Genomic DNA, 27,867 nt, shown 5'->3' on the forward strand with positions numbered 1-27,867 from the left:
AGATCTGATTCAAAGGGTGTCTAAAAAACGAACCCTCTGAGCGTTCTTCTGGAGAATTGCTTAAAAAACCCCCACTAGCCCCTGTGATCTTTAATTTCCTCCTCGCTGCCGGTAGATCGCGGGGGAACCCCCCCCCCGATAACCAACTAATGTGCTTGCAATAGTGTTTTGATCGGACCGAGGGAAAGCCGGCACTGTTTGGGAAGTCTCGAAAGTGGAGGGGAATTGAATGACACCAGCGTCCGGGCTGCCCTCGCTCCGGTTTTGTGCCGATGGGCTGGGAGGAGAGACAGCTCCTCTGGGGAGCTTTGCTGGGTGATTCCAGCCCCCGGGGAAAAGCCCTCTCCCTCTCTCCCAGGGGGGTCCATTCCCCACCTCCTGGAAGATCACCCTGCTGCTAGAAGGGGAGCCTAGCGCTGGCCCAGCTGGGGGGTTTCTCTCTGGTCTGCCCTTCTCCGGGGCAGGGAAAGCCGGCGGCCTGCATGCAGGAAAGGTGTCGAGTGCCGCTGTGGTCTGCGCTTTCGGGCGCTGTGTCCCGGTTCCCTTGGAGCCGATGGGTCCCGATCCTCCCTAGCAGAATCGCTGCCACCCCCCACCCTCTTTTTCGAAAGGAGGGGGAGAGGGTCAGTCCCCGGTGGGAAGCTTCTCCGCCACCATCGCGGGATCGGAGCCGGGATTTCTCTCTCCCCACCCTCACCCCCACCCCTCCGGGGTGCAGAAGCACGTGTAGAAAAACCAGCCAACCCCGCCCCCAAAGCGCGATCTCCATTTTAGGGGGTGCCTGTGTTGTCCCCCCCCCCCCCAGCTGAGCCGCGTGGGAGGGAGAGAGGTTGAGAGAGGCCAGGGCAGGATGCGCGGCTGGCACCGCTTCTGGGGCACCTGGGGGGGGGGGGAGGAACCGAGGTGGGAAGCTGCAGCGGGGGAGAGCGCCCCGAGAGATGCCAGCTCCGGGCCGAAGCAGGAGGCTCCTTTGAACCCCCCCCCAGCACAGTCCCCACCCAGCCTCCCCCCACCCGCGCAGAGGGACCCTGCCCCCCGCGCCCAGTCACCTGGCCAGGGGACATCCCCCCTCCCCCAGCCGAGGGGTTCCCAGGACCCCCCCCTCCAGACAGTCTCCCCGGCTGCGCGACCCCGGCCCCCTCCCTGCGGCTGCAGCAAGGAGCCTGACCGGCCAGCGGCCCTCGCCTTGCTGCAGGCTGAGCCGGGGGTGGGGGTGGGGGTGTGTCGGGGTGGGTGGGTGGCCCAGCTCTGCCCCGCAGCCCCCCGTTGCGATGGGGATGGGGGGTCGGAGACCGGAGGCCAGGAAGGCCCGGGGCTGTGCTCCAAGCCCAGCAGCCCTGCGGAGAAGAGCCGCCCCAGTGGGATCATAACGCGAGCGGAGCGGAAAGCTCTGCCCCCTCCAGCCACAGAGCTGCGCCTGCAGCATCCCCGCCCCCCCGGAGGGGCATGGTCAAAGCCGAGCTCGGCCCGGCCCTGCAGCCGCCCCGATCCGCCCTTGGCTACCTGCGCCAGGGAGAGAGACCAGCCCCTAAGCAGCAGCCACCAGCTGGGGCTGGGATCCCGCGCTGCAGGACCCGGGAAAAGGGCGGGGGGGGGCGATTGGCGGCTGCTGCTAACAGCAGGGAGAGGGCGGGGATAGGAATAGGGCCAGTGGGGGCTAAGGACAAGCCTGCAGCCCAGGGAACAGCAGTGAATTCCTGGGCCCCTGGCCCAGGCTCTCTCCCTGCCAAGCCAAGCGGGGAGAGGGGAAGGAGGAACTGGGGCGTAGAACCGCGAGTCTGAAATCATCCATCCCATTACACCCAAGCAGCAGCTCACAGCAAACCTCCCCGGTGTGATTTAAGGAGCAAGGCATCTGCCTCCTAAAGCTTATGACTCTGCTGGGGCAACCAAGGAACAACATATGGCAAGACAAGCAAAATTTCACCAAGAACCCAGGCAGGACAAAGCTTGAGGTAAAGAATTAAACAGGCCTGGGGCTCAGAAACTTCTGCTGTGACAGGCACTAGCCACAGCATCTCCCACTCCTTGCCTGGTATTGCTAGCTTTTCTTGCTCTGATCTGCAGTTTTTACTGCATCTCAGGCTAATCCTTCTGGGGCTGTCTGCACTTTTACTATTAAGGCAAGTAAGATTTCCCAGTGAAGAAACTCCTCCTAGGATAAGCAACCAAAAGGAAGATCCCAAGAAAACGATTCTTAAGCACAGATACAGCTTAGGGCAGGAAAGGGCACTGATGCAGGGCTACACCCATCTCCTTCCCACCACCTAAATCTGTTTTTAAGTCTCTCACACACTTTACTGTTCTCAGCCAGTTCCTAGGGATCTAGACTCCTTTTGTTTTGTTTGTCCCCTTCCTCCCAGTTCACACAGTGAAATTAATGACAGGTAAATTCAGAACAAATGAAAGCCTTTGGCCTGTGTAATTCACAGCAGCAGCATGGCAGAGTCAATGGCTGCAGCTGGATTTGACAGAGGCTGATGACTAATTTTGTTACCCATAATGCTCAGCACTCTTCACCTTGAAAGCACTTCGGAAACATTAACAAGTTAATCATCATAATTCATAGTGGTTTTAGTTATGCGTGCTAGGACATGGTAAACATCTCTTGGCATAAACCCATCACTCGAGAGGTCAAACAGGAGAGCGTCTCCCCACTCCCTTCCCACCATACAGAATGCAAATTTGTTAGGTGCAGCATACAGAAGGATTCATGTATTGGCTACATACATTGCCCGTGTCAAGATACCGCACCTGCTAGAGCAACAGTCTAGGGCAGCATGACTGTTGCTGTGTTTCTATCTCAGCTACCAAACAGCAGCTCAGGAGAGACCCAAGCTAGGAAGAGCAGGTAACAGTGTAGGTGACAAGTATTTGAAAAATTTGTGCAATACCTGGCTGTATTACATTTAGCTGTAATCAGTGCTACAGTCCTGATGGAGGTGCACTGGCAGAGAAACACATGGGACCAGGACTGGAAGAGGAGGGGTGGGGGTGTACTGGTAGGCAAAGGACCAAGGAAGATTGCTAGAGCCATGTAGATGGAGGATGCTTGCAAAACATATTCCAAACCTTGGTTCATGCTACTGGTATCAGCTCCTCAGTTTTATTTACATGAATCTCACCCTTTGCCCTCCTATACTTTGACTGTGGCCTGGTTAGCAGCACAGAGGAGGAGTCTGGGCCAATATGCATTTTCAGGGAAATTGCTGGAAGTCAAACAACCACCTCAGTTTGTTAAACACAAACCTCCATTTCAGCCACAGCAATAACAGGACTTTCTCAGTTGGTAAACGACCATGGGAAGTCTCACCTTCCTTTCAGGAATCTGGGGAAAGCGTTTACAAGATGCATACTATTTGCTTTTGCAGCATTTTCATTATTGTTTTCAGTATGTTCCAGCCCCTCTACCCTTAGATTTCTGCAGCAGTTTTTGATGCGCAAAGCCAGGATGGCTGGTGCGTACCTGCTCTGCAGCAGTTCTGGCTCCACATCTCTGATGCTGAAAACCACATTCAATGCAGTTCTTACACTTCTGCTTCCCATCTCAGAAATGTGATTCACTGCACCAGATTTTATAGGCAGAGGGCCTGCTTCTCTACTGCCTTGCATGTAGCGTAGTTATTTGCACTTGGGTGGGTGCTCCAGTCTCATCTGCCAGTGTTTTACCCTCCTTTGTACAGATTTGTAAACATTAGGAAGTTAGAATAGTGTTTCACACCCACTTTGCACAGATGTAAACAGTGACAAGATGCAGGTGAGGGGAGAGCCAGGCTCTAATAGGTGTCTACACTGCAATCAAAAACCCACAGCTGCACCGGAGCAGTTGGGTTGGTGAGGCTCAGGCTACAGGGCTGGTTAATTGCAGACTGAGGCTGCAGCTCGAGCTCTGGGACCCTCCCACCTCACTGGGAACTGGAGCCTGAACATCGATACCACAATTAAACAGCCCCTTAACCTGGTCCAGCTGTGGGTTTTTAATTGCAGTGTAGACACACCCTCAGGGTACATTACCATCCACTCTCCACCTCATGTGAAGACACAGCTAAAAACCTCTTTCCTTCTTTCCTGTATTTCACATTTCCACTTATCTGCTAACGTTGCAAGGCATTTTGGGATACAGTTCATATGAAAGGCATTCCACCAAATAAATGTCCCATTGAAAGAAACACAACTATTGCAGGCAAGGCAAAGTCTGCCCATCCTTGCGCTGAAGCGTAGCCACAATTCCCCAGATCATCTTTCTCCAGGCACCCCCACACACTTAAACTAATTTTCAGCACCTAGTCCAGGAGTCCTTCCCTCATGGACCCAGGAATAAAAAGTGACCAAGTGCAACAGCAGTTTCCCATCACCTATGTACCTGGGATTGCAGACAGGAGAGGTTAAAGTAGAACCAAAGGATGGAAGTGCCTGAAGTGCACGCCAGGCCAGTCACTGGCATGGACTTTATTTGTACGCCTAATGACAGTGTAAATGATTTGCCATGGCTTGTAAGCGAGGCACAGACAGTTCAGAAGTCATGAGGGTTCTCCCCCAGTGTTTTTGTTTTATGTCCTTGTGTCTTCCAAGAGTCAACCACCATGCAACGTTGAGATGAAAACCACATTATCCTGGTCCTGGAGTTTATAATCCAGCTCGCCCTGCAGGTCAAGAAAGAATGAGAAATGGTTTAATAGGCATTTCCAAACAGAGACTGCAAAAGAAGAATGTCTTATAACAGATGCCAGAGCACTAGGGACTACAGAGGGTTACTTCTAAGAAAGGCAAGGTGGAGTAGACAGGAGAGGGAGCTCTCATACATTCACTGTCATGGGGAAGTGCCACTCTCAGAACGGACTATTATATCTGCAGACTAGTTAGTGACTATTTATGGTGTGTGATGCTGGGCTGAGGGGGAAGACATTAGCCTGTTTGCCTAGGCCACATCTGCACTAAAAAGTTAATCTGACCCAGCTACGATGCTCTGGGGTGTGAAAAATCCACACTCCAGAGCAGCATAGTTAAGCCAACCTAACGCATGGTCTAGACAGCACAAGGTGGACAGAAGAATTCTTCCCCGCTTTAAACATAATCCTAGTGCAGCAAAAACTGCAAGGGCCAGCTTAGCTTGTTCTACCTCAGCATGCTTCTTTGGCTCACCTGAGCATGGTCTTCACCTCCCAAGCACTCACCTTGTTATAATCAATGGCTCTTACAATTGCCCAAGGCTGTGAAGCAATGTTGGTGCCCCGCTAAGCAAGTGATTATCTCAAGCATGGATGACACACCAGCTGTGGGCTTCACTCCTCTGGGAACTCAGTTGAAGGTCAGGGAGTGTGGGTGATCTTCTGGGGGACTGAATGGCAGTTGAGCCTCAGCAGGTTAGATAAAGGCTCCAGGCTTTAGAACAGCCACAGCCAGTACAACACATGGAAGAACTCCTCCCTCCCATTGCCCACTACTAGATGCTTAGCTTGGGGCAAGAATCTAGAATAGCTTCCCAAGAACATCCACAAATCAGGCAGAGCAACATAACAAAGAAAATAAAACTGAAGTAGTACAGACCATTAGTTCCCAGTCTGCATCATTGATGAGCACCAAAATTCCTGGCCGCCTGCAGAACACAGAGAAGTTGTCAGGCAATAGGATTGCTAAAAGCTGCAAGGAGTTACCACTACTGGCTGTTAAAAAGCAGACCACAGGCAGTCTTGTCTGTGAAGCTGATGTGAAAAGGGAATCATAGCACAGAGGTGGAAACAGAGACAGGCAGCGCCCTTTCTAGATCAAATAAAGGGGAAACTAGATTGATCCCAGAGCTCATTTGAATCAAAAGACACCATTCATGAGAAGGCTCTGAGATGACTCCATTTCAATACCACATAGAAAAGCCAGGTAATTAAAGCCCATGCACTGCAATCGAGTGCAGAGAGGTCAATTCAGAGCTAAGGAAAGCAATTGTAGTGCCCCGCTAAAGGTTGTAAACACCCAGGATCAACTCAGAGCTCCTGATTAGAGGCAAAGGGATTCCCCTTCTTTGATCTTCAGTGTCCTGCAATTGTCTCTCCTGCTACCCGGGGACCTGGCACATGCTTCAGCTCACAGAGACCTGTGAGGAATGTTAAACACCCCAACCTCCATTCTGCAGCTGGGAATTGCCTGCACAGCACATTGTGCTCCATTTCTTCTGGCCTTTTCCAATGAGATTGGCCCCATTTTAAAAATAAAATAAATTTCCCAGCAGATCTATTTGTTGGTGCTTCTCAGAGTGACTGATCCAAGCCCAGTGATGTGAACAGAGATTGCGCTGTGCAACACAGACACACAGCCGGAACAGGGGGATGGTCTACTTGCTAAAACCTCAACCCTGCAATCTCCACACAATGCCAGTACTTGAGGTGACAGGGAAGGGAAGGAGGCCGTGAGTGCAGGGGGACCTCGTGCTGTGGGTCATGAGGAGACAGACATTTTGTGGAATTGGGTTGGGTTTAGGTTCAGAAGGAGCTGGAGTTCTCCTAGTCAGACCTGGCAAAGAGCACAATCTGGATAATTCTCTAGAATATTAACCCATCTCCCTTTACCACTTTGCACTTGCATAGTCCCTGTCATCCAAGGAAATCAATGCCCTTTAAAAAGAAAGCCTCCTATCCCTCCTTCGTGGTAGTTTTTATCCTTGTTTTACAGATAGGAATAATGAGGCACAGAGAAGCTAAGTGATCTGCCTTTGGTCATACAGCAAGACAACAGCAGAATTGACCCTCTTTCCCTATTCAAGTCTATGGGGTATCCTCTTCTGTGTCATTTCTTCTAGAATATGCCATATTTCAACTGATATAACTTTCTTCCCGCCACCAGCAGTAACATACATGCCCTCTGCACTGGGACTTGCAGATGGAAACATGAGCAAAGTCTTTAACATCTGTACTTACACGGTGTCCCCCTGAATAAATAATTCTGGTCTCTCTTTTAATAGATTCTGTTTGATCCACTTTAGCAGGTTTCTGATGTCCCCTGAAAGGAGAGAGGATGACAGTTTATAGACTAGCTTCCTTATCAGCACCAAATATCCACTGCTGTTTCACAGGAGTGCAAATACCAGGGTCCCAGCCCTCACTCTGCAGTTAGCAAAGATGCCATGCTCTTCCAGGGTCTTCAAGGGAAGAACAGAAGGGATCCTCAAGAACCCACCCAGATCAGCATCCACCAGGAAGGGGCATCTCTTTTGTTAGGAGGCACACACCATGCACACTCACATCCCCATATACAGAGTTGGTTGGACATGCAGACCTGACCACAGAAATTGCAAAAAGCCTCTCACAGTTAATGGAACAGGAATCAAACATTTAAATTGCAAACTTTAAATGGTTAGAATTAAAACAATACAAGCGTGAAGATGAGGAATTCAGTAGTCTCAATGAGGACGACACAAGAAGCTAAGTTTGAAGCTTCTAGTGTTGGCTGTCTGAAGCAAGTACTAAAATGGATTGAACACACATGGTAAAAGTGTCCCCCTTTCCCTCTCTTTCCCCTCCCCACATAAAATGGCGGCATAACTCAAAAGTGGCTGAATTGATTTCACTCAAGTCTCCTAAAAACATTCACCTTTGGGCTGCGACAGGCATGGATACTTGCATGGTGTGTAAGAATTTGTTTGAGAAATTGAAGAGGAAACTAACAAGTGGGTTAGAATGTGACCCTCCCTGGAACAGAGTAGCAGCCGTGTTAGTCTGTATCTGCAAAAAGAAAAGGAGGACTTGTGGCACCTTAGAGACTAACAAATTTATTTGAGCATAAGCTTTCATGAGTTATAGCTCACTTCATCAGATTTTCCACTGCATGCATCCAATGAAGCGAGCTGTAGCTCACGAAAGCTTATGTTCAAATAAATTTGTTAGTCTTAAGGTGCCACAAGTACTCTTTTTCTTTTTCCCTGGAACAGTCACTTTGATAGACACATGCAGGATACAAACAGACGACTATATTTGTAAACGTCTGCTCATTTTGGGCATCCCAATAAGAGACATCTACATCCCGGGGCTGGCTTTGTGTTTGTTAAGTTTTGAAGTGCAGAACACCCACTTTGGCAAGGGAGCTCAGTGGGAGATGTGAGCATTTGCCACCTTTGAAAGCCAGGCCCAGGATGTCTGAAGGCAGGCTGGCACTTTTGAAGGTTTATACTTTTGAAAACGTAACCCCCATAAGACATAGGCAAACATCCATGAATATACAGACACATGCATAAACAGAAATGTTAGAGGTAAGCGTAGTTCTACTCAAGCCCTTTATAATCTCCTTTGGCATCCCACCTTCAGCTTGGACCCTCTGCTCCCCCACCACATCCCCACGCACATGCTTTGTTTGATAGCTTCTTTATTAAAGCTCAGCCTTTATCTTTCTATTTCAGTAGGTGACAGGAAGGATTTGTCTTCATGTAAAAGGAGGAGGAGACACTGCTAGCAGGTTTTTATAGTAACAATTTTACTTTGTGAGGCAAAAACAATTTCTTTAGTGATAGGATCAGTTAATTTCCTATTGGAGAGGGGAGAAGCGTCAGAGGGAGAGAATAATCCATTGCAGAGTTTGGAGAAGCTGACAAATTACAACGTGGCGTTCTCCTGCATTTGCCTCTATATTTCACTGTTCCACTATCCACTTCATCATTCTGAATCTACAATCAGTTATTCTCCCAGGGCTCCTTTAAAGAGCCTTTTGAAAGTCCCCAAAAAGCTTTATTTGTTTCAAAGGCACAAGGAAGTGTTCCCAGTGCACAAATCCACCTATCAGATATAAGGGCTTGAACCCCCTCTAACTGTATCAAAGGGAATAATGGGATGTATTTGCACATCTCTCTGTGGGTTATAAATGGTTCCTAGTCACTGTAAACATTTTCACAACCCTCTTTTACAGGCTGAGCTAAAATACTATTTTTGGTGCAGTTGTCACATGACTGATCCATGAAATAAATACCCTTGTAATGGGGTGACTCAGTCTTTGCACTGTGTCAGCACATTGTGTTGTGCTGTCAGGGAAGCTCCCTGGAATAGAGCTTTGTTTCTTTACAGTAAACCTACACAGAGGTAGGTGCTGTCTTTCACATTTGTGACTCTCCCCACATGAAGAGTAAACTCTACTCTGCTGTAAACAGGTGTAAGTCAGTTACAGGGAATGGAGATACACCTTCCCAGGAAAAAAATCCCCATCCGTTGCAAGTTAAGTGTGTCTCCTCCAGAGGATTCCTTCCATTTTTTCCTCTTTCACACATCCTCTATGGCCCTATGTTGCTGGCTTCCTCTAAAGCAGTGGGACGGATGTATTCTAGGCGGCCAGAGGGGATTGCCTAGAGAACCATGCCAAGTGATGCTGCCTCTCAAAACTGGGCAGTTTCCATCATGAAGGGAAGATAGTTTCATGGCAGCAGATTGCCCTGTACATTGGATCTTCACCAACGGTCAGAACGGGGATTTCTTTTTAATCAAATATCATTTAGAGAAGTTTAGTTTAGCAGCATGGAATATACTATCTTCCAAGGTGACCACTTCCCTGGAGACAGGGAGCAATAGACAGACGGCATACGGGGCAGGTCAGCCAGCCACCAGAACAAGAGCGAATGAATGATGTCAACCTTCCACTGAAAAATGAGGCTGCAACGTACAGCCCCCAGGAGCTCACCCCCAAACTGCTTTCACTCTCCATCACTATGAAATGCCAGCCAGGGAATGAGAATGAGAAACATTCCCACAGGAGGAGGAGGAGTGCAAAAGGGAAAACCATACCCACCACAGCCACACTATGAAGGGCCTTATACTTGTAAGCAATGCACTTGCATTAGGGCACAAAACAATGAGGTAGATGATAGAGTAAACAGCCTCCTTCTCCGGGGCCCTTCAGGACAGATCGTTTAAACACGAGCACAGTGCATCAGGGTTGGCACTTTCCCAGGAAACATGAGTTTAAGACAGGGCACTGGTCTAAATACCGGCTGAAACCCAGTTTAAAACGGGAAACGGAGAAAAATAATTGCATCAGCATCCAGCAAGTCCAGCAAGCACAGAATGAATCTTTTCGTCCTTTGGATACAGCTATTCAAAACTGAGGAATAAGCTTGGTGTATCCACTACTACATCACAGCTGGTCTTCTGCTACAGAATGCTGCATGGCCAAAGGGGTTGGTAATCTGCAACTCTGCAGGTCTTCGACTGCCTAATGCTTCGAGCCTACAACTCTGCATATTGTTGTTTTCATCTCATACATTTTTTGAGATGTATTTATAGAATATTGAAAACTGAAATATCAAGCATGACATGTATAACTTCCTTGAGAAAATACCAAACCAAAAAGGTACAGACATTCTGATGTTCAGTATTGGAATTACATATTATGTCCACTGCAGTTTTACTTTATTTGTACGACCTAAATTAATCTACGAATCTACTACCTTTTGGAACCACAATTTGAATATGCAACTAAACCTAATTGTAATGTAGTGTACATTAATTAGTTTTTAAAATAGAAAATGCCTTAAACCGGAACTAATTAGTTTTTCCCAGGGTAGGAAAAAAAACCCAAGATTTTACCAGGTAAAAGCCACACCATCCCTGCACTCCGCCAGCTGGACAGAGGATAGCCACCCAGAAGAAGCTTGCAATGTGGTGTGGCTGGCTAATTTCAAGACTGTACTGGAAGATTCCCCCCCACCCTTCCACAATAAATACATTATTTTCAGCCCCATCTGTGCCTTCAGTTACAGAGCCCAGACAGTTTGCACCCACACACAGAAGAACACTCACACCAACACCCCCCCAGAAGTCTCACACATGTGCATAGGAGAACTATACAATCTGGAGAAATTAATGCAACCCCACGCTCTGAGTGTCCATAGCCTCTGTTTGCCAGAAGCTGGGAGAGTGCGACAGGGATGGATCACTTGATTATCTGTTCTGTTCATTCCCTTTGAAGCACTTGGCATTGGCTACTGTTGGAAGATAGGATACTGAGATGGACCATTGGTCTGACCCACTATGGCCGTTGTTATGTAAGCTTTCCCTCCCCATTTATTTTTTGGCTATCCCCTCAGATCCGAAGGGCAATGTAACTCTCACTCCTTCTCCAAATCCTATCTCAAGACTCACTTCTTTCAGCTGTTCTTCCAGCACTGAATTCTGCTCCTGCCCTCGTATTTATCTTTGCTCCTCAAAACTACCAATAATATAATTTAAAGAATGAAAAATGACAGATCCAAGAAGCATGCACAGACAAAATACAAAAACTGAATAAGAATACTTAGATTGCAAGGTCTTTTGGTTGTTCTGCATTTGTACAGGGCCTGGCACAATGGGGTCCTGGTCTGTGATTGGAGCTCCTGGACTCCCAGAAATAATAGTGTGCACATCTAAAGCACAAGTCCTGCTCTTTTATTATCACAACCCTTATCTTTCCTACAGCAACCCCCGCTTTTTGTTACACCAGCTGTGCTATGTATAATTTGGTTTGTAAGCTCCTCGGGCTAAGGTCCTGTTTGTCTGTAAATCACCATGCAAGTGTATGGATCTGCAGAAATAATCAATTGGAAGGAAAGCCAGTTAAACTGACCACCCCCTCCTGTCCACCGCCAAGCTGAATCCTCACCACTGGGACACCAATTTTATACTTTATCTAAACTGCTTACGAAAGTGGACCCACATCATCAGAACAGGAGTATTTAATATTTACAGAAGGGCAATTTCACAATGTATGCTGCCCCTTGGAGGTGACAGATCACGTATTTTGTGCAATGGCAACTCTGTGTTGCTTATTGAACATTATACAATAAAAATAATGTTAAGACATAGGAAACTGGATGGCTCAGAGGATTGATAACAGGATCTTGAGCTGTTTTCCTTTAGTTCACCACTTTAAACCCAGCCCACTTAATAATGGCCAAGATTTGTTACCATCATATGGCCTCAGTGAAATTACTTTAGTAGTTTCAGTCCAGTTCCCAGCAGACAAATATCCAGACCATAAAACCCACCATAACTGCCAACAATGGGGCCAATTAGTGCTAATCTCAACAGAGGTGCCAAGGGCAGAATGGGCCACAGCAGCTGAACTACGCTCTGACCTCAGAGGACGTCTCTGCAATTTGGGGTTGAAGAACAATGGTGGGGAACCCTGTTTCTGTTCTGTGGACAGAGAGAACTCCGTCTTCAGGGCTATCAACCCAGTGCCTTTCACCAGCACAATATTCACAGGAACATTCTGAAGTTCATAGAAAAGCCAAGACAAAATAGCAAATGTGAGTGAACTGACCATTCAAGTGCCTCATGGGGGCTGAAAGCCGTAGGGCCACTGTATACCCACAAAACAAACAGCCCAATGGGAAAGAACAGATCCACGAAAATGAGCATATTTTCAGTGACACAAAGCCACTTGCTTGTCATGCAAGTGGACAGGATGTGAGAGCTGCAGTGAGCATATACCCAAATCCCAGGCTTGTTTTTAACCCACACAAGCTGCATTATAAATATCCCTGAATGCGGTTGAAAGATCTGCAGAGTCTCCAGCTTGGTCTCCTCCAAAGTCTGATCTGCCATATCTAACTTTTCTGTCAGGAAGAATCAGCTGAATGTCCTCTTAGAGAAAGTAATGTGGGACTCCATCTGCGTGCTGCCTTGTACAAACACCTGGGCTCATTTGCACCCTCAGAACCATAGCTGAAACCTATAGATCCTTCCCTGCTCAATAAAACCTCCTGGGCCTGACGGATTCATCAGTGATAACTCAACATAGAGCGCACTTGCTGTAAGCAGAGAGAAACCAGTCATGGCAGGCAGGTGCCTGGAATAAGAAACACAGGGCCAGCTTTTCGCTGCAAAAGCTCACCAACCAGGTAAACATGCAGGAAACCAAACGTTGCCTGAAACACATACTCGCTGATCTTGCACTAACGTAATATCAGTGAATGTGAAAACACAGCCCTCCACTAACAAAGAAGCTGTACAAACACACAGAGGGCTGTGTGTGTGTGTCACTGGCAGATTTACACACACAAATACAACATACGCATATCGGCACCTCCCTCATATATTAACAAGCAGATGCACGATCCAACCCTCCTGCTAGGGCTTCCAGAGGGTGTATTTTCAGTAATATCCTTATTTTAGGTGCAGAACAGGAAGCCTATTTCAGAAAAACAGGGGACTCTTAAGGCCTAGATACTCGTCAGTTCTTTTCTGGTTTGTAATAAATAAGATGTATGCAGACCTGCTCACCAAGAGGTCAGTGTTGCAACAGCACAGCCGGTTTTCTCGGGCTGCCTTGCAGACACCTCCCCAAGGGGTACCATTTCTCTGACCCAGAATAAGATCATTTATCATACTGACCACGGCTGAGCTCCAATTTGTTGAGGTCACTAAATCTGGCCAAGCTCCATCCCACCCACATTCTCAGCCACTGGCCTGTAACCATGACAAAGTCCCCTCTTTGCGTGCCTCTTCTATCGTTCCCTCTGGGAAGAGAATTTGTAACCCCTTTGCCAGGTTAGGTGGCTTATTTTTCAAAATATAAAAAAATCCCCAAAATACACCACTCAGGCAGGTGAGTGCCTTGTCCATTTTACTGAATTCTAATTAGCACAAGGGCCACATGTTATGAAAGGGCCCATTGTAAAAATGGACAAGGGGTTTCTCAGGCTAGTTAATGTGCAAAGTGAACCCCCAAAGCAGATGGCAGGGTACCATAAGCTGCAGCAGAAGACCTGGAATGGCTTATATAAGCAGAATCAGAGGACAAGGGTTAAACTCTGGCTACATCTACACTCAAAGCGCTACAGAGACACAGCTGCACCGATGCAGCTGGCTCTCTGTAGCGCTTCTGGTGAAGATACTCTAAGCCAATACTCTCCAGTCTGCTTAATTACTCCACCTCCCACAAGCAGCGGTAGCTATGCTGGCAGGAGAGACTCTCCTGCCGACAGAGTGCTGTCTACACCAGCACTTAGGTCAGCTCAACTGACATCACCCCAGAGTGTACCGAAGTAAGTTCTAGTGTAGACAAAGTCTCAGACTCAAGGCATGGTTACTCTGCATGGTGACCACAGCAAGGCCGAGAGACATTTCGAATCTGTTTTCACTGACATCTTCCAAGCCATTTCTGACATTTATAGGAGAATAAAAAAAAGACTCCAATTTGGATTCTATTAACAGGGAGCTTTTAGTGACTTTGACCAAAGAGAGAATCCAGATACTGGAACCATCAGCTTCTGTCTGTTAGAAGATAATGCCTGGGTCCTGGGTTTTTCTTACAATCACCTGGCAGAGAGATAACTCTCCCTCCCTCCTTGCCACCGCTTTTAACTGGAAGGGAGGGTCCATATTAGTGCTTCCTCCATTCCCTCTTATCCACAGCACAGGAAGAGACCAGATGCTGTGTTCTTCCATAACCCTTCTGTTAGCTAGGATGGAGGACCTCAGTCCTGGGCCCTGCATTTGGATGAGTCCTGGGCCCTGTCGGTCATCAGGAACATGTGGATCATAGGATTTTCTGTCAGCTCTTGTAAACTAGAAGGGAGCACTCAGATCCCGGATCTCACATTCCCTCCAGTTAGCTGGTAGGGAGATCACAAGTTCAAGGCCTCTTCAATCCCATTTGCCAGCCAGCAGCAAATCGTCAGATCCAAAGTGCTTCTATCAGTTCCTCTCATCTCTAAAGGGACCCTAATCTGATCCTCTGCGTAAAGCTAATCCCGCCACACTGCCGAAATCGGAGTTTCTAATCTTACAACACCCAATGCTATGGTCACTTAAGGCTTCTGAATAAATGCCAGTGCACTAAACTGTCTCTTTTTATTAGGATCATGGATCACTAGTAGTGGTACATGGTCCAGTCTCTTGTTCAAAATTATCTAAGGAAGGAGTTAAGGAGAATCTTACTAAAATAAGGGACAATAGTTGGTGATTGTATTCAACAGGCAGTGAAGGCTGGATTAGGAATCAGAGAAGTTAGAAATGATGACCAGGGCTCTTCTAGTTTCTCTCTCTACTAGTCCAGGATTATTTCCTATGGAAGATTGTTTAGGGCTTTGTCCAGTCTAGTTTTAAAGGGCACAGGGAATGTGGTGCTTCCTCCACATCCCATGGGGGATTGTGCCATAGCACGCAAAGTTAGGAATTTTTTTACCAATAGCCTAAATTCTCATTTTCTTAATTGCATCCTATCAACCCTAGTTATACAATACTGCATCACCCTAACTATAACCTCTTCCTGACATAAAGAAGTTGGTGTTCCCACCTAGCCACAGATACCCCATCTATTTCTCCACTCATCTATTCTGCATAACCTGGAATTGTTGATGATTAATGTGTGTAAGCCACTCAGGCAAATTCCCTGACAATTCAAAGAAAGCATTACTAAATGCAGACAGAGTCCATTTTAAATCCACTGTGGAAATGAACTTTCCTCTTACACACATTTCCCTACTGTGTTGGGAAAGAAACAGCTGAAAGAGAGGAAACCTAACCACTAACACCACAGACTATGTGGAATTATACATCCAAGACTCACTGCCCATGGAGGAATGTAACTATTCATACAGAAAGACTGCAGAGGGATCCCTCTGGTTCACACTTGCCCTGGCAGCATCTATTTATACAGAAGCCTGTAGAGGGACTCCCCTGGTACAGGCTCAGTCTGGCACTGCCAGTTGAGCAAGACAGTTTCTTGCCCTGACTCCTCAGCCTCTTCCCATCACCTTTAAGATCTAGTGATTTGTTTATGGCTTGAACAGGATTAGTGGGGGAAAATAATTGATGTCCCATTCAATTGCTATTATGACTTTATTCCTCTGCAATACAAAAGCCACACAATTATCTGTGCCAGTCCTCGCCTCTCATTTTCAGCAGTTACTTTGCTAACGTTATATTTTCATATACAGCAAGGACCATTAAACCAATCCCCACCCCCCACCCGAAACACCAACCTCCTAGGCCTTCCTTGAAAGGGGAAAAGAAAGAGCACGAATGGGGGAAGGGGAGGAAGATTTACAATTGAATGGAGATAAGAATGGAGCAGTTTGTGGGATAAAGGGGCTGCAGAAAGAGCTTTACAGATGTGCAGAGGGACTGCGTCTCATTGTTTAATTAAGCAGAAAGTGGCTCTTTTGAAAAGCAATTTTGCACAGGAGCTCTGAGCTCAGCAAAGAGCTCCTGTGAGTGAGGGCAAGAGGAGAAAGGAACAGCTGGCACCCTGAACCGTGTGAAACGCATGCTAAGCAGTTTAAAGGGCCAGGAACCTCCTCATCAGCCTATGCTCTGCTGCCATCCTTTAAACAGTGGTGTCATGACAGCAAATACCACCAAGAGAAAAGCAGTGAGGGGTGGGGGTTGGGTAGTAGGGGATCGAAAGGTTATCCTAATAGGTGCCTGTGCAGGAGCACACTGGCTGGGAAGGACAGAAAAGCAAGGCTTTGTTATCAGAGGGATTTGGTCACACAGAAGAGAGATGGGCTTCTCAGTGCCTGGGAAGTTCCTTCTACAATGAGTCTGGATTAATCTGATCCATGGCAGAGGGTTAACGCAACTCCCATTACATTAAGCCTAGTAGGAAAGCACTGAGGTGACTCCCACAAGAGAATTTTAATTTATCAATCTTTCCTTCTAACAAAAAAGACCTACAAATGAATCCGCTCAATCGGCCCCCTTAAAAATGACACACCCACTTCACTGGGACAACTGCCAGGACATACTGCATACCAGTGATTCAATGGCGGAGATGGCACAACTAGGCAGAACAGATTAAAGGACCCATCCACACAGTCCAAACTACCCTGGCAGGGACATATTAATGAGGCTTGGTAAGCCAGTCAACTGACTAGTCAAATTATGTCAATTGGCTGCCTATTACTTGACCATGGTCAAATATTGCCAAACATTCCAACAAGAAAGCCCTGATACAGACAGTGGCCTACCTTTTTATTGCATCTTGGCGTTCTTTCATTTTTTACATTTCATTTAATTTTTCGGAGTTAAAATAACTTCAGTAACTCATTTTTTGTAATTAGGCAAACGTATCGAAGCCTAAGCCTAAACCTATTGGAGACCACAAAGTCTTACTCTTTTTTGTGACTGTTAGTACTATTCTAATAAGCCATTGCTTTAAAATATTTGACTGGTCAATTGACCAACTATTTCTGAAAAAAGAAAAGGAGTACTTGTGGCACCTTAAAGACTAACCAATTTATTTGAGCATAAGCTTTCGTGAGCTACAGCTCACTTCATCAGATGCAGTAGCTCACGAAAGCTTATGCTCAAATTGGTTAGTCTCTAAGGTGCCACAAGTACTCATTTTCTTTTTGCGAATACAGACTAACACAGCTGTTACTCTGAAACCTGACAACTATTTCTAGACTCTTCAAATGCCAAAACTGAATACTAATGGCACAGTGCCCTGATAGTGTCCTAATATGGATCTCCCCTGACATAGGAGATTTGGCTGTGCAGACTGGCCTTGTGAAAGAGGGGTCTGGGAGTCAGGACTCCCAAATTCTAATTCTACCTCTATACGAACAGGAGATGCTCTCTCTAGTAAGTCACATTACCTCTGCACTTCAGTTTTCCCCATCAGTAAATATATACTTAACTAGCCCATTGGGGTGTTGCAAGGAAGAGAATATTCACATAGTCCTTTGAAGATGGAAAATGACATGTCAGGTGGTTTGGAAGGATTAGTTTTTATTTATTTTAATGTCTGTGGATTAAGTCAACATTTATTTTTTAATTTGACAAAAACTTTACCCTACCAGAAATATTTTAAACATTAATTTCAAAAAATTAAGAGAGAAGTTAGGAGTAATCAACTCAGCAATAAAATCATTCCAAAATACTGATTTCTTATTGACAGCCAAATGTTATCACCACTATTATTTTGTACTTCTAGACAACTGGTGCCATCTTGTACGCTCAATTCTAGCTATCTTCCTGGCACTCAGGTACCACATTTGGGTCTGACTATCCCCTAGCCTACTCTATCTGAACGATTCTGTTCATACATTGGGGAGTGAGTGGGGGAGTGAGTGAGTGTATGTCCCCGTCCCTCTTTTGAGGTGCTGAGACTAATGCCGACTGATTTCAACAGCAGTGAAGAGCACTCAGCACCTTGCAGGATCAGGTGCTTGGACTGTAAATCCCTCGTAGCATTTCCTGTGTCTCAGATAGCACCATGCACAGTCAAACTCAACAAATACGTTATTTTAATTCCCCCCCCCTCAAAATTGTGATGAACAATGGATTTTTCCCCTGTGAGATTTTGAGTAAATGGGGAAAATATACATATGATTATTGAAATTTATGGATTAAAATTTTATCCTTCCAAACCTGTGAATGCCAAGTACTCTAACAGATCTAGAAGCTTCAGATTGGTCATTACTGCACACAATTGACACTTGGAACTTCTGCTCCAAAAGTAGACTCCTGCCACTTAAAGGAAAAATTTTCATGATCGTTAGCAGTGCAGGGCCTATGATACAGAGTTGAGCAGCTCCTTGCACAACATCCAGAGCCTCTTTAATCAGTGCTCTCACCTGAGCATACAAGATTCAGTAGTAAAAACGCTGCAGTGAGTTTTTCTAGTTACTCTTAGCCAACCTAACATCATGGATTTGAACCTGTGACTCTGCTGCAGGGGTTAAACGATGCTCGTTATTTTCCCATCCTTCCAACAGAGTCAATTAAATTCTCATGACCATAGACAAATCCAGCACTGTAAACCCAAGTGGGATGGAGGAAGGACCTCAGACATCACTAGCAGCAGCATTCATACAATGCTCTATTTGATTGTCGAAGCACGTGGTTAAATACATTACTGTGGTTTGTTTCAGGGGGATACTGCCAAATACATTTTCATAGTTTTTATTTAGGGTTTCTTTTCTTTATGCTTCATTGTTTCTAATAGCGCCTTCGATGCTTGAAATTAAGGTTTACTTTCTGAGCCAATTTAATCCTCTCTCCATGTGACATATCTCCTTCGCTGTCCTCTCCCACCTAGCAATGTTTTTATGCAGAATAAGTCAAAAGAGCGAGCTCCTTTAGTTTCTCTTTATCAGCATGATCAATGAGTATCAAAATTGTCAGCATAATTCTGGGACAAATGTTATTTAACTTGTGCTCTTCTTTCTGCATGAATCTGCAGCACCCGAGAAAAATACGATATGGTCTCACATAAAGTCGGGTGATATGTGTACACGTCCACACATACACCCAACACACAACCCCCTTTTTGAGGGGGGATATGTTCCTCAGGGGCAACATGATAAAAATCTCTACAAACCCCAGATAGCAAAGACAGCTGCTGCCACGTGGCTCCATACATGGCCTGCGGTAGTCCCATTTGCAGCTCCCTCCCATCTGCCCTCTTTAACCTCCTCCAGACCCTCTTCCCTCTGGCCACTTAACACAAGAGGAGAAAGGGAGAAAAATCTTCATGTGTACATTAGCCAGGTTTAGAATCCAACCACATTTTCACCTCATGCCTAGAATCAGGAGATTAGCGTGTAGTAATCTCACTAATTAAATATAAAACCAATTTTTATAATGCAGAGAGCACTATCCAGGGCAAATTTGGAGCACAGACTATTTTATTCGTTTATACGTTCTTACGTATTTGTTCACCTAGCTCCCCATCCCCCTGCATCTGGGTGTTATACAAAATGTATACACAAACAATTAAATATAGTGGGCCCAACGTCCCAGAGAGAAGCAGTTGCTCTGCAAAAAGAGGGACAAAAAAATAACAACAACCCAAGAGGAAAGGAAGAGCAAGGGATGCCAAAATGGCCAAAAATAAACTTGACTAATAAAAATCAGTTAAAATGGGATGATCCTAGTATTCATGAGATCTGTATTGTTTTTCTTCAGTACACTACGACATGAACATATGGTGCAAAGTAAGTGACTAGACAAGAAACATGGTGAGTTTGTTAATTCTTTAAATACACAAGGCCCAGTGATGCAGTCCTTACTCAATTTGGAATATACTGGTTGCTAAAAATCGCACTGCAAATGAAGTGTGGGCAAGTCTAGAGGGGAGGAAAATCGTAATCAGAATGATGTTGATATCCCGAATCACTAAGGAAATACATTAATGTTGTATAATCACTGGAACAGTCACTGGTCACTCAGTCTAGCAGTGTTTTGTTTTTTATTATATGCAGGACTGAAAAGAGGATGTCCTGCACATAAGGCGAGCATAATTTTCAAGCCCTAGCTTTGTCATGCTTGTCTGCATGGTTTAAGTATATTCAGTTGTTTTAAATTAAAATCAAGAGAGCGATATGCCTATATAAGCACAGAGAAAACTGGCCAACAGGCAGCTTCATGGACAGACCAAGGAGAATACACTTCATGAAAATATTTAGAGGCTGCTGGGTATTAACAGCATTCAGAGGAGAGGGCAAAATTTTTGAAGAAAGGAACTCACTTTGTGGTTGCCTGGAGGATGGGAAAGGTGCTCAGTCTATTTATGTTTTGTATTTACTTTGAGGGTTAACTATTGTCTGCCAAGCTAGCCAATCAATAGCAGCATGGCTGAAACTGCCCTAAACCACATTGATTCCAGTTGTAAACTGAACAACTGCTGTACAAACGTACTTTCCTTTTCACACGCATTTCATTTGCTGTCATGCTTTCAACTTATTTGAAAAGCTCTAATACTCACAAGGCTCTGGTTGACAGGGCAAGGTCACCTGATGTTTTTTAATGCCATCAAACAAGAGCTCTGCTCCACCTCTGAAATAAAAAGAGAATGCACAACTCATTCTTTGTTTTATTGTCCAGAAGTTATAAATGGGGTAGTTTACAATGCAAAAAATTCAGAACAAACACAAATTGGAACTGATTGTATTTCAAGTAGGACCATTGTCTGTCTGTTTTTGTCTATTTGGACTGTAAGCACTTTGGGGCAGCAACTGCCTCTTACTATTAGTTATCTGTATGGCTAGCTATGGACCAGGACCCATTGTGCTAGGCACTGTACAAAACAGAGGACAGAAAGATGATCCCTACATCAAAGAGCTGACAATCTGCTTGTTTAGTGCCTAGCATAACAGGGCCTCAAACTCAGTTGGGCCTCTAGACAGTAGTGTAATACAATTATATTAAAAACTCACAGACTCTAATACCTTGCCCTTCTATAACACTTTTCTAAGGATCTCAAAGTACTTTACTAACCTCAAACCTCATAACACCCTGTGGAATAAGTATTATCCCTAGTTTACAGATGGGAAGAAACAACTCATACAAGGTCACACAGCAAGTCAGAGGCAGAGCCAAGAGGATAATCCTGGAGTCCCAGCAGTTCCCTCTTGGTCTATCAACTACATAAATCGCTCTCCCAAGCATTACAGCAGAAACATATGCGCAGTGTGAGTAGCAAGCAAAACAAGGGACTTTACATGCAAGTTGCACAAAATATCACTCACCACATGCTCCACCCTCTGTACTTCCTCCCTGTTGAAGAGGCCAGTTCAAAGTCTCTGTCCTGATATTTAAACACTCCCAGAGATATCGCCTCTCCTTCTGCGACCATTATATTACAATCCGCCAGCACAATTAAAATGCTGACCAATAAACAGAGCCTTGTGAGCTTAGGAGGCAGAACTTTATCAGGAGTTGATCCCAGACTATAACAATTTTGGGATTTCAATGGGATTTGGGTACCTAACTCCCTTAGGCCTATGAAAATCCCAGGCTAAATGCAAAAAACTCATTTCTGTGGCTTAGACTTCCCTCAAACTCTCCTGTGAAGAAAGTATGATTCTACTTTACAGCCCCGATCAATTAATTTCTTGAGAATACAGGATTGTAAGAACCCTCTGTACGAAGAGGGTTACTGAACTGGACCAGGAATCCGGGCCTTATTCCTGAATCTGCCACTAACTTCTTGTGTGTCACCAATTTCCCCATTTATAAAATAGCGGGCAATTAACCATCTCAGTAAAGTGTTTGAGGCTTTATTGTTTATGAAGTGCTCTGTGCTGAGCAGGACTCTAAGACAGACCCGTGGGACTGATTTGATGACTCATTGTCATAGTGGCACCTCACTCGAAAGCACTGATATATATTTGAAGGGGCAACCCATCTGAAAAGGCAGAGATTTTGGTTTTGCTGCAAAGGCACCAAGAGGTATTTTCCAGCAGGCCAGGACTGACTCACGAAATGGCCCATGAGAACAACATTGAAGGACCTCAGCATGCACCCAGCAGAGCACACCAGACAACTGGTAAAATGCAGGAGAAATTTTGTAAGGAAATAGCAGGCATGCTGAAAATGGGAAGAACAACAGAGTCTAACAGTCCCTGGCTTCTCTAGTTACGGTCCCTGAAAAGGAGGAGAACAAAAGGGTTGTGTGTTGAGTACAGAAAGCTTAAGGATGTCTTGGTTCCTGATGCATACCATTTACCCAGGATCAACACCACACTAGACACCATAGGCAGGGCAAGGTTCCTGAGCCTCCTAAATTTAACAAAGAGGTATTGTCAAATTCCTTAAACACTGAAGTGCAGGGGGGAAGAAAAAAAAATCTGCCTGTGTTACTGATTGAGGACTTTTTGAGCTCACAGCATTACCTTTTGGGTTAATCAATGCAGGAGCCACATTTCAAAGGCTGGTGAATCACGCATTAGCTGGGTTACAGGAGCTTGCTTGACCCTGCAGAGATGACATTGCCATCTTCAGCAATTCGTGGTCAAATCATAAAAACCCAGTTGGGAATTGTGCTGAAGAAATTCAAAGACGCTAGTGTCATGGCAAAAATGTCCAAGTATAAAATGGATGCAGCCAAAGTCCCTTATCTAGGAGGACATTTGGAAGAGGGGGCCAGATTTGCCCAGATCTATTGAAAGTAGAATTCACTATTAACTGGCCTGTACCAGAAACCAAAACGTAAGTTCAGACATTTATAGGCTTGAAGAACTATTACCACCAGTTTATGGAAGGATTTAGCAACAGGGTGTCTGCTATCACAGACCTGTGCAAAAGAGAAAACCTAACATGATGCTGTGCACAACAGCCTGTCAGAAAGGCTGTGATAAGGCAAAGAAAATCCTAAAACCTATTCTGGCCAAACCAGATTTTGACAAGGAGTTTGAACTGTGCACCACCACTTCCGACACAGGCCTGGGAGTGGTCCTGACGCAAGCAGGTGAAAACAATAAAAAGCATCCTGTTGCTTTCCTAAGTAAAAACCCTGATCCCTGGCAAACAGAACTCCTCTGTCATAGAAACCAAATGTTATGCAATTGTGTGGGCGGTCAAGCAGTTAAGGCCTTACTTATTTAACAGGAAGTTTAGGGTCCTAACAGCCCACTCTCTGTTGATACAGCTACACAAAACAAAAGGTATCAACTCCAGACTGAGACACTGGGGCTTAGCAATACAGCAATATGAGATGAAAACTGTACATATTAAAGGCAAAGAAAACGTGGTGGCAGTTGCACTGTCCAGGCTAAAGGGCTCCAAGCTGATGCATATGGATTAGCCAGGGCTGATCCTACTGCAATAGTGTAAGAAGGGAGGTGTGACCCAGGGACCTCGATGTCAACTGACAGAGGGGATGCATGTGGTTTTACAGGGATCTACTGAATCTGGTACATACATAATAATTTATCAACGGGTGACATGTAAGGTGTCTACCACAAACCAGTAGCTTACTGGTCATCATAGTCATTGCATGTATGGACAGGTAATATTTAAGATGTTGTATATCTATACTGGAAATTATGTTCTTAAAGCCTTGAAGTTAAAAGTAAGCCACCAGCTGGTGACAGGCCTTGAACAGATTTTGTTCAGACAGGTAGCTGGCAGGATATACTTTTCTCTCTGTCTGGTCAAGTGTATTGTGCACTGTATTTATTACAATGGAGGCTTATTTGCATTACTGAGCCGGATATTAGTCAAGAGATTGCAAAATACAAGAGCAGAGAGCTGTAGGAAAAAACTAAAACAGCAGTGGGGTATCCTGTTTATGAGTAAAGACAATAATTTGGGGGTATACTGGGGTCCTGAGTTACACCCTAGATCCTTCACTGAGGAAATGAACTGTCATTGTGTTCGGTCTTATGAAAGGAGGTCACAACGAACCCAGCTGGAAAACACTGCAAAGACTCTGGGTGAGCTAAACTTCACTAAAAAGGAAATTAACTTGTTGAAGAAGTCTAGGCTCTAGAATGCCTATTACGATTTTATTTTATATGTAACTTTGTTTTCAATACTTTTACTTGCTACTTCTCTAACCTCTATTTTTGTTAAATAAACTTTTGCTTATTTTCACTATAAACATATCTAAGTGCTATGCCATTTTAATAGTGGAGCTGTGATCTAATGTGTAACTAGTAAGCGGAGGGATGCTGTTCCTTTGTGAGCAGTGAATGTCCACTGGAACAGGGGCTGGACACTCCAAGTTGGAGAGTACCTAGTGCTAACCTGCAGAAGGACAGCAGAGTCTGCGTAGGCCAAGAAGGGAGTGCTCATGTTGCCAGTTGAGTCAGGGAGCTGACTCTAGGCAGACGCAGACAAGGCTTTCTCATGCTAAGGGCAGGTGGTAGTGAGCTGCCTCACAACCGTGGGTATGTCTGGGAAGTGTCACAACATTATATAACAAGGAGCCTGGTGACACCTTAAAGACTAACAGATTTATTTTGGGCATAAGCTTTTGTGGGAAAAAAAACACTTACCCATGAAAGCTTGGGCCCAAATAAATCTGTTAGTCTTTAAGGTGCCACCGTACTCCTCGTTGTTTTTGTGGATACCGACTAACATGGCTATCCCCTGATACCTAACATTATACAAGTGCAACATTGGACAATATATGCTACTGACTCAGTTCTGCTTTGTGAGGCCAAGAATTTAAGAACTACGTGCCTAAATAAAGATTCAGACACCTAAGTATGAGGTTTCAGAGTAGCAGCTGTGTTAGTCTGTATCCGTAAAAAGAAAAGGAGAACTTGTGGCACCTTAGAGACGAACAAATTTATTAGAGCATAAGCTTTCGTGAGCTATAGCTCACTTCATATGAGGCTTGATTTTCAGAAATGGTGAGCAAGCAGCAGCTCCCATGGAACTCAAGGGAAGCTAGCCAGTTCATCACTTTTGAAAAATCAAGTAATTTAAACCCCTAAATCCTTAAACTTTTACACAATTTTTAAAATCTTGGCATGAGTCATTCTGCCTGAAGTATAGGCGCTGCTAGAGGCTCATGCCCTACCAGTATTGAATTTGGAAGATATTTGATAATGGATTCATCAAATAGGTTCATAAAAACTACCAAACTCTGTGCAGACACCATTTAATCCTTGGAAAGATTCTCAGTCTTAAAACGCAGAAAATATTTTATAACTTTTTTACAACTGAGATGTACAAGTATGAGTCAGATACCTTGTATGTCTTACAACAATGTAGATTGAAAATTGTCTCAAAAAAGATATTTTAAAAGCAAACATGTGAATAACATGGAAAATATTGAATCTACATGTGACTGAGTCCCTTTAAATCCAATATCTAAAAATATCACACTAGGAGTTTTTCTTGGCTCTGCTATGGAAGAGCACAACAGAACCTTTGTTATGCTCTCAGCAGTGCTACTTATATGCAGTGACACTCCTAAAGACTGCTCTGTTGGTGTTCTTCCACCAACTCACAAAAAAATGGAAGCAGCAATTATTAACCTTAGCTGAGATTCTTGTAAGAGAACAAGTCACAGTAATTATAGGAAAAACATTTTTTTTATGTAACGAAAACAAGGTCACACTGTTACTGTAGAAATGTAGATGGAGAGATAAGGTCCTTCTGTAATGCGCTAACTGTGGAGAACTCAGCTGTGATTTACACATAGAGAGCTTATTTATGCATTTCCAAGGGAAGCAAAAATGCTTCTTACTCTTCTGAGAACTAGGAGAGTTACTGCAGCTGGAAGTGGGGAAAGATTGAGGAAGGACCACTTACAGAAATGAGCATTTAAAGGGTTATGAAGATTGCGTATGTGTATAGGGACGGGGAAACCAAGCAAAGCCTTTTAGCTTTTGTAAGAAAAGACTTAACAAAATGTAAGACCAAGACAAATGTTTTCACAAATGTTGAAAACTGACCTTACTGGTTTACTTTGTCTGAGCTAAAAGAACTGCAAAAAGCAAACAGTATAAACATTGAAAAATATATATAAAAATTATTTCAATTTTAATCAATTTACTATCCCAAAGGAAAAGGAAATGATTTATAATCTATTTTTGACATTCACAATGGGATAATCCATCAGTAAAAACAACCTCCCTCCCATTGTTCAGCGAGTGAAGAACAGGAGTTTTCTCTAGGGTAAGGCCATCTCAGTAATCCTGCCTGTTAACTGTGGTATCAAATAAAACAAACAAAAACATTTTGGGGCAACTGTACCAGTCTACTGAACTAAGACCTCACTTGTACCCAACACCTCCCGCTAAATTGTGCGTGCTCTAATTTGACGTAGTCCTTGGGCAATTACAAGACTGAGGACTTTAACAGTGAAAGACAGTAATTGGTACACAAGAGCCTACAAAACTAAATGGGAGGTAGAAAGCAGTGACCAACAGAGAGGCTTGTCATTGACATAGGAAGGAGGAACAGAGTAAATGTTACAAAACCCTGAAATATCAGACCTGGTACTTATTGAATCTTGTTTTAAAATAAATTGTAAATGCCTCTGAACAAGTTGTGTGTCTTCCTGTGTTTTTACAGCACCTAGATCAAAGGGTGCATTGTGTGCTACAGTACAAAATGAAACTACAGCAAAGCTTCAGAACTATTTTTGTAAAACATGTTGCCTTATCTCTGTAAATGTGTTGATTGTTTAACATAATTTGTCCTTTTGCCAACAATGAATGATGACAAAAGTCCTAAATTTTCTGAAAACTCTGGATAGTCACATGTTAATTACAACCCACTCAACCCATTCCTGAAACCCCAGTGCCTCTCTCACATCTGCTTTCCTCATTGATTAGTGCAGACCAGCTCCCATCCTAGCTAGTCCCTCATTGTGGATCCCTTTAAGGCACATTTTAAAGCCTCTCCTTCTTGTGATGGCCCCCCATATGTGTTTCAATAGGATATTTAAAATCCTCCTGATGAAAGTTGTCCCACCTAGAAAGCATTCCCTGAAACTAAGTTTCTGAGAGACAAAAAATGCTAGGTATAGAACGACACCTTGCTCCTAAACAGCAGGACAGACGATCCCTATTTTTCTTCTCATTCCCATTGTGAAAAGCATTCTAGTCTGTGCTCCAAGGCAGTGACCACACACCCAACCATAGTCCTTATCCCTCCAAAACCCAGTAACCCCCTAAACTCCTACCCAATCAGCATTATCGACTCTAGTGCCAGCCTCGTTCCCCAGCCCTGCACTATAATCACCCGAGATGTTGGGCCCCCTGCACCACCTCCAGAGTCCCACCCCCACCCGGTGCCGTGTTTTGTGCCCCAAACCCTCACGCTTCCTCCACTCTTCCCCCACGACCCTATGCCAGCCCCCTAACCCCAGGGCCCGCCTGGTCCCCCGGACCTGCTTGCCGCAGCCTCTAGTACATTGGTCTCGCCACCTGCCGGCACCAGTCCCCCCCACAGCTCCAGACCCACCAGGCTCTATCTCCGTGCCCAGTCAGCGTGTCCGCGGACCTCCTGGCCCACCCCACGGCCAAGCACCCACAGGAGCGGCTCCCACTGCCGCGAGCCCCAAACGCCCCCAGGGCACGGCCGCTCTAAGGACCCCTGCTCCAGCCTCCAGGCCCCTCGCTGCAGCCCCGCACTCACCCAAACTCCACCAGCAGGGACATGGGCGCCGCCATCTTGGCGGAGGGGAAGCACGAAGCTCAACCCGGAAGTTCCTCCTCACTTCCGG

At 45.1% G+C, this 27,867-nt stretch overlaps 1 protein-coding gene across 1 annotated transcript; it reads right to left on the minus strand.

The window, feature by feature from the left end:
* Window positions 1-4,414: 4,414 nt before the first annotated feature.
* On the minus strand, window positions 4,415-27,867 carry URM1 (ubiquitin related modifier 1). The gene is made up of 5 exons (XM_084650211.1): window positions 27,780-27,867; window positions 20,665-20,735; window positions 6,909-6,990; window positions 5,548-5,596; window positions 4,415-4,643 (listed from the first exon to the last, which is right to left on the minus strand). Exons 1-5 carry the CDS (start codon window positions 27,812-27,814, stop codon window positions 4,575-4,577), a joined length of 306 nt encoding a protein of 101 aa, XP_084506337.1. The 5' UTR covers window positions 27,815-27,867; the 3' UTR covers window positions 4,415-4,574.

Source organism: Lepidochelys olivacea (genome assembly GCF_965140295.1).
Source record: "Lepidochelys olivacea isolate rLepOli2 genome assembly, chromosome: 16".
Classification (NCBI taxonomy): domain Eukaryota; kingdom Metazoa; phylum Chordata; order Testudines; family Cheloniidae; genus Lepidochelys; species Lepidochelys olivacea.

Bases quoted from the DNA above. Each gene is read 5' to 3' on its own strand.
- URM1 (XM_084650211.1), bottom strand. From the start codon at position 27,814: ATGGCGGCGCCCATGTCCCTGCTGGTGGAGTTTGG. The intron at 5,597-6,908 runs GTAAGTACAGAT...TGTGTTCTGCAG, and splicing joins TTTATTCAGGGGGACACCGT to GCGGCCAGGAATTTTGGTGC. The intron at 4,644-5,547 runs GTCTGTACTACT...CTTGACCTGCAG, and splicing joins ATGCAGACTGGGAACTAATG to GGCGAGCTGGATTATAAACT.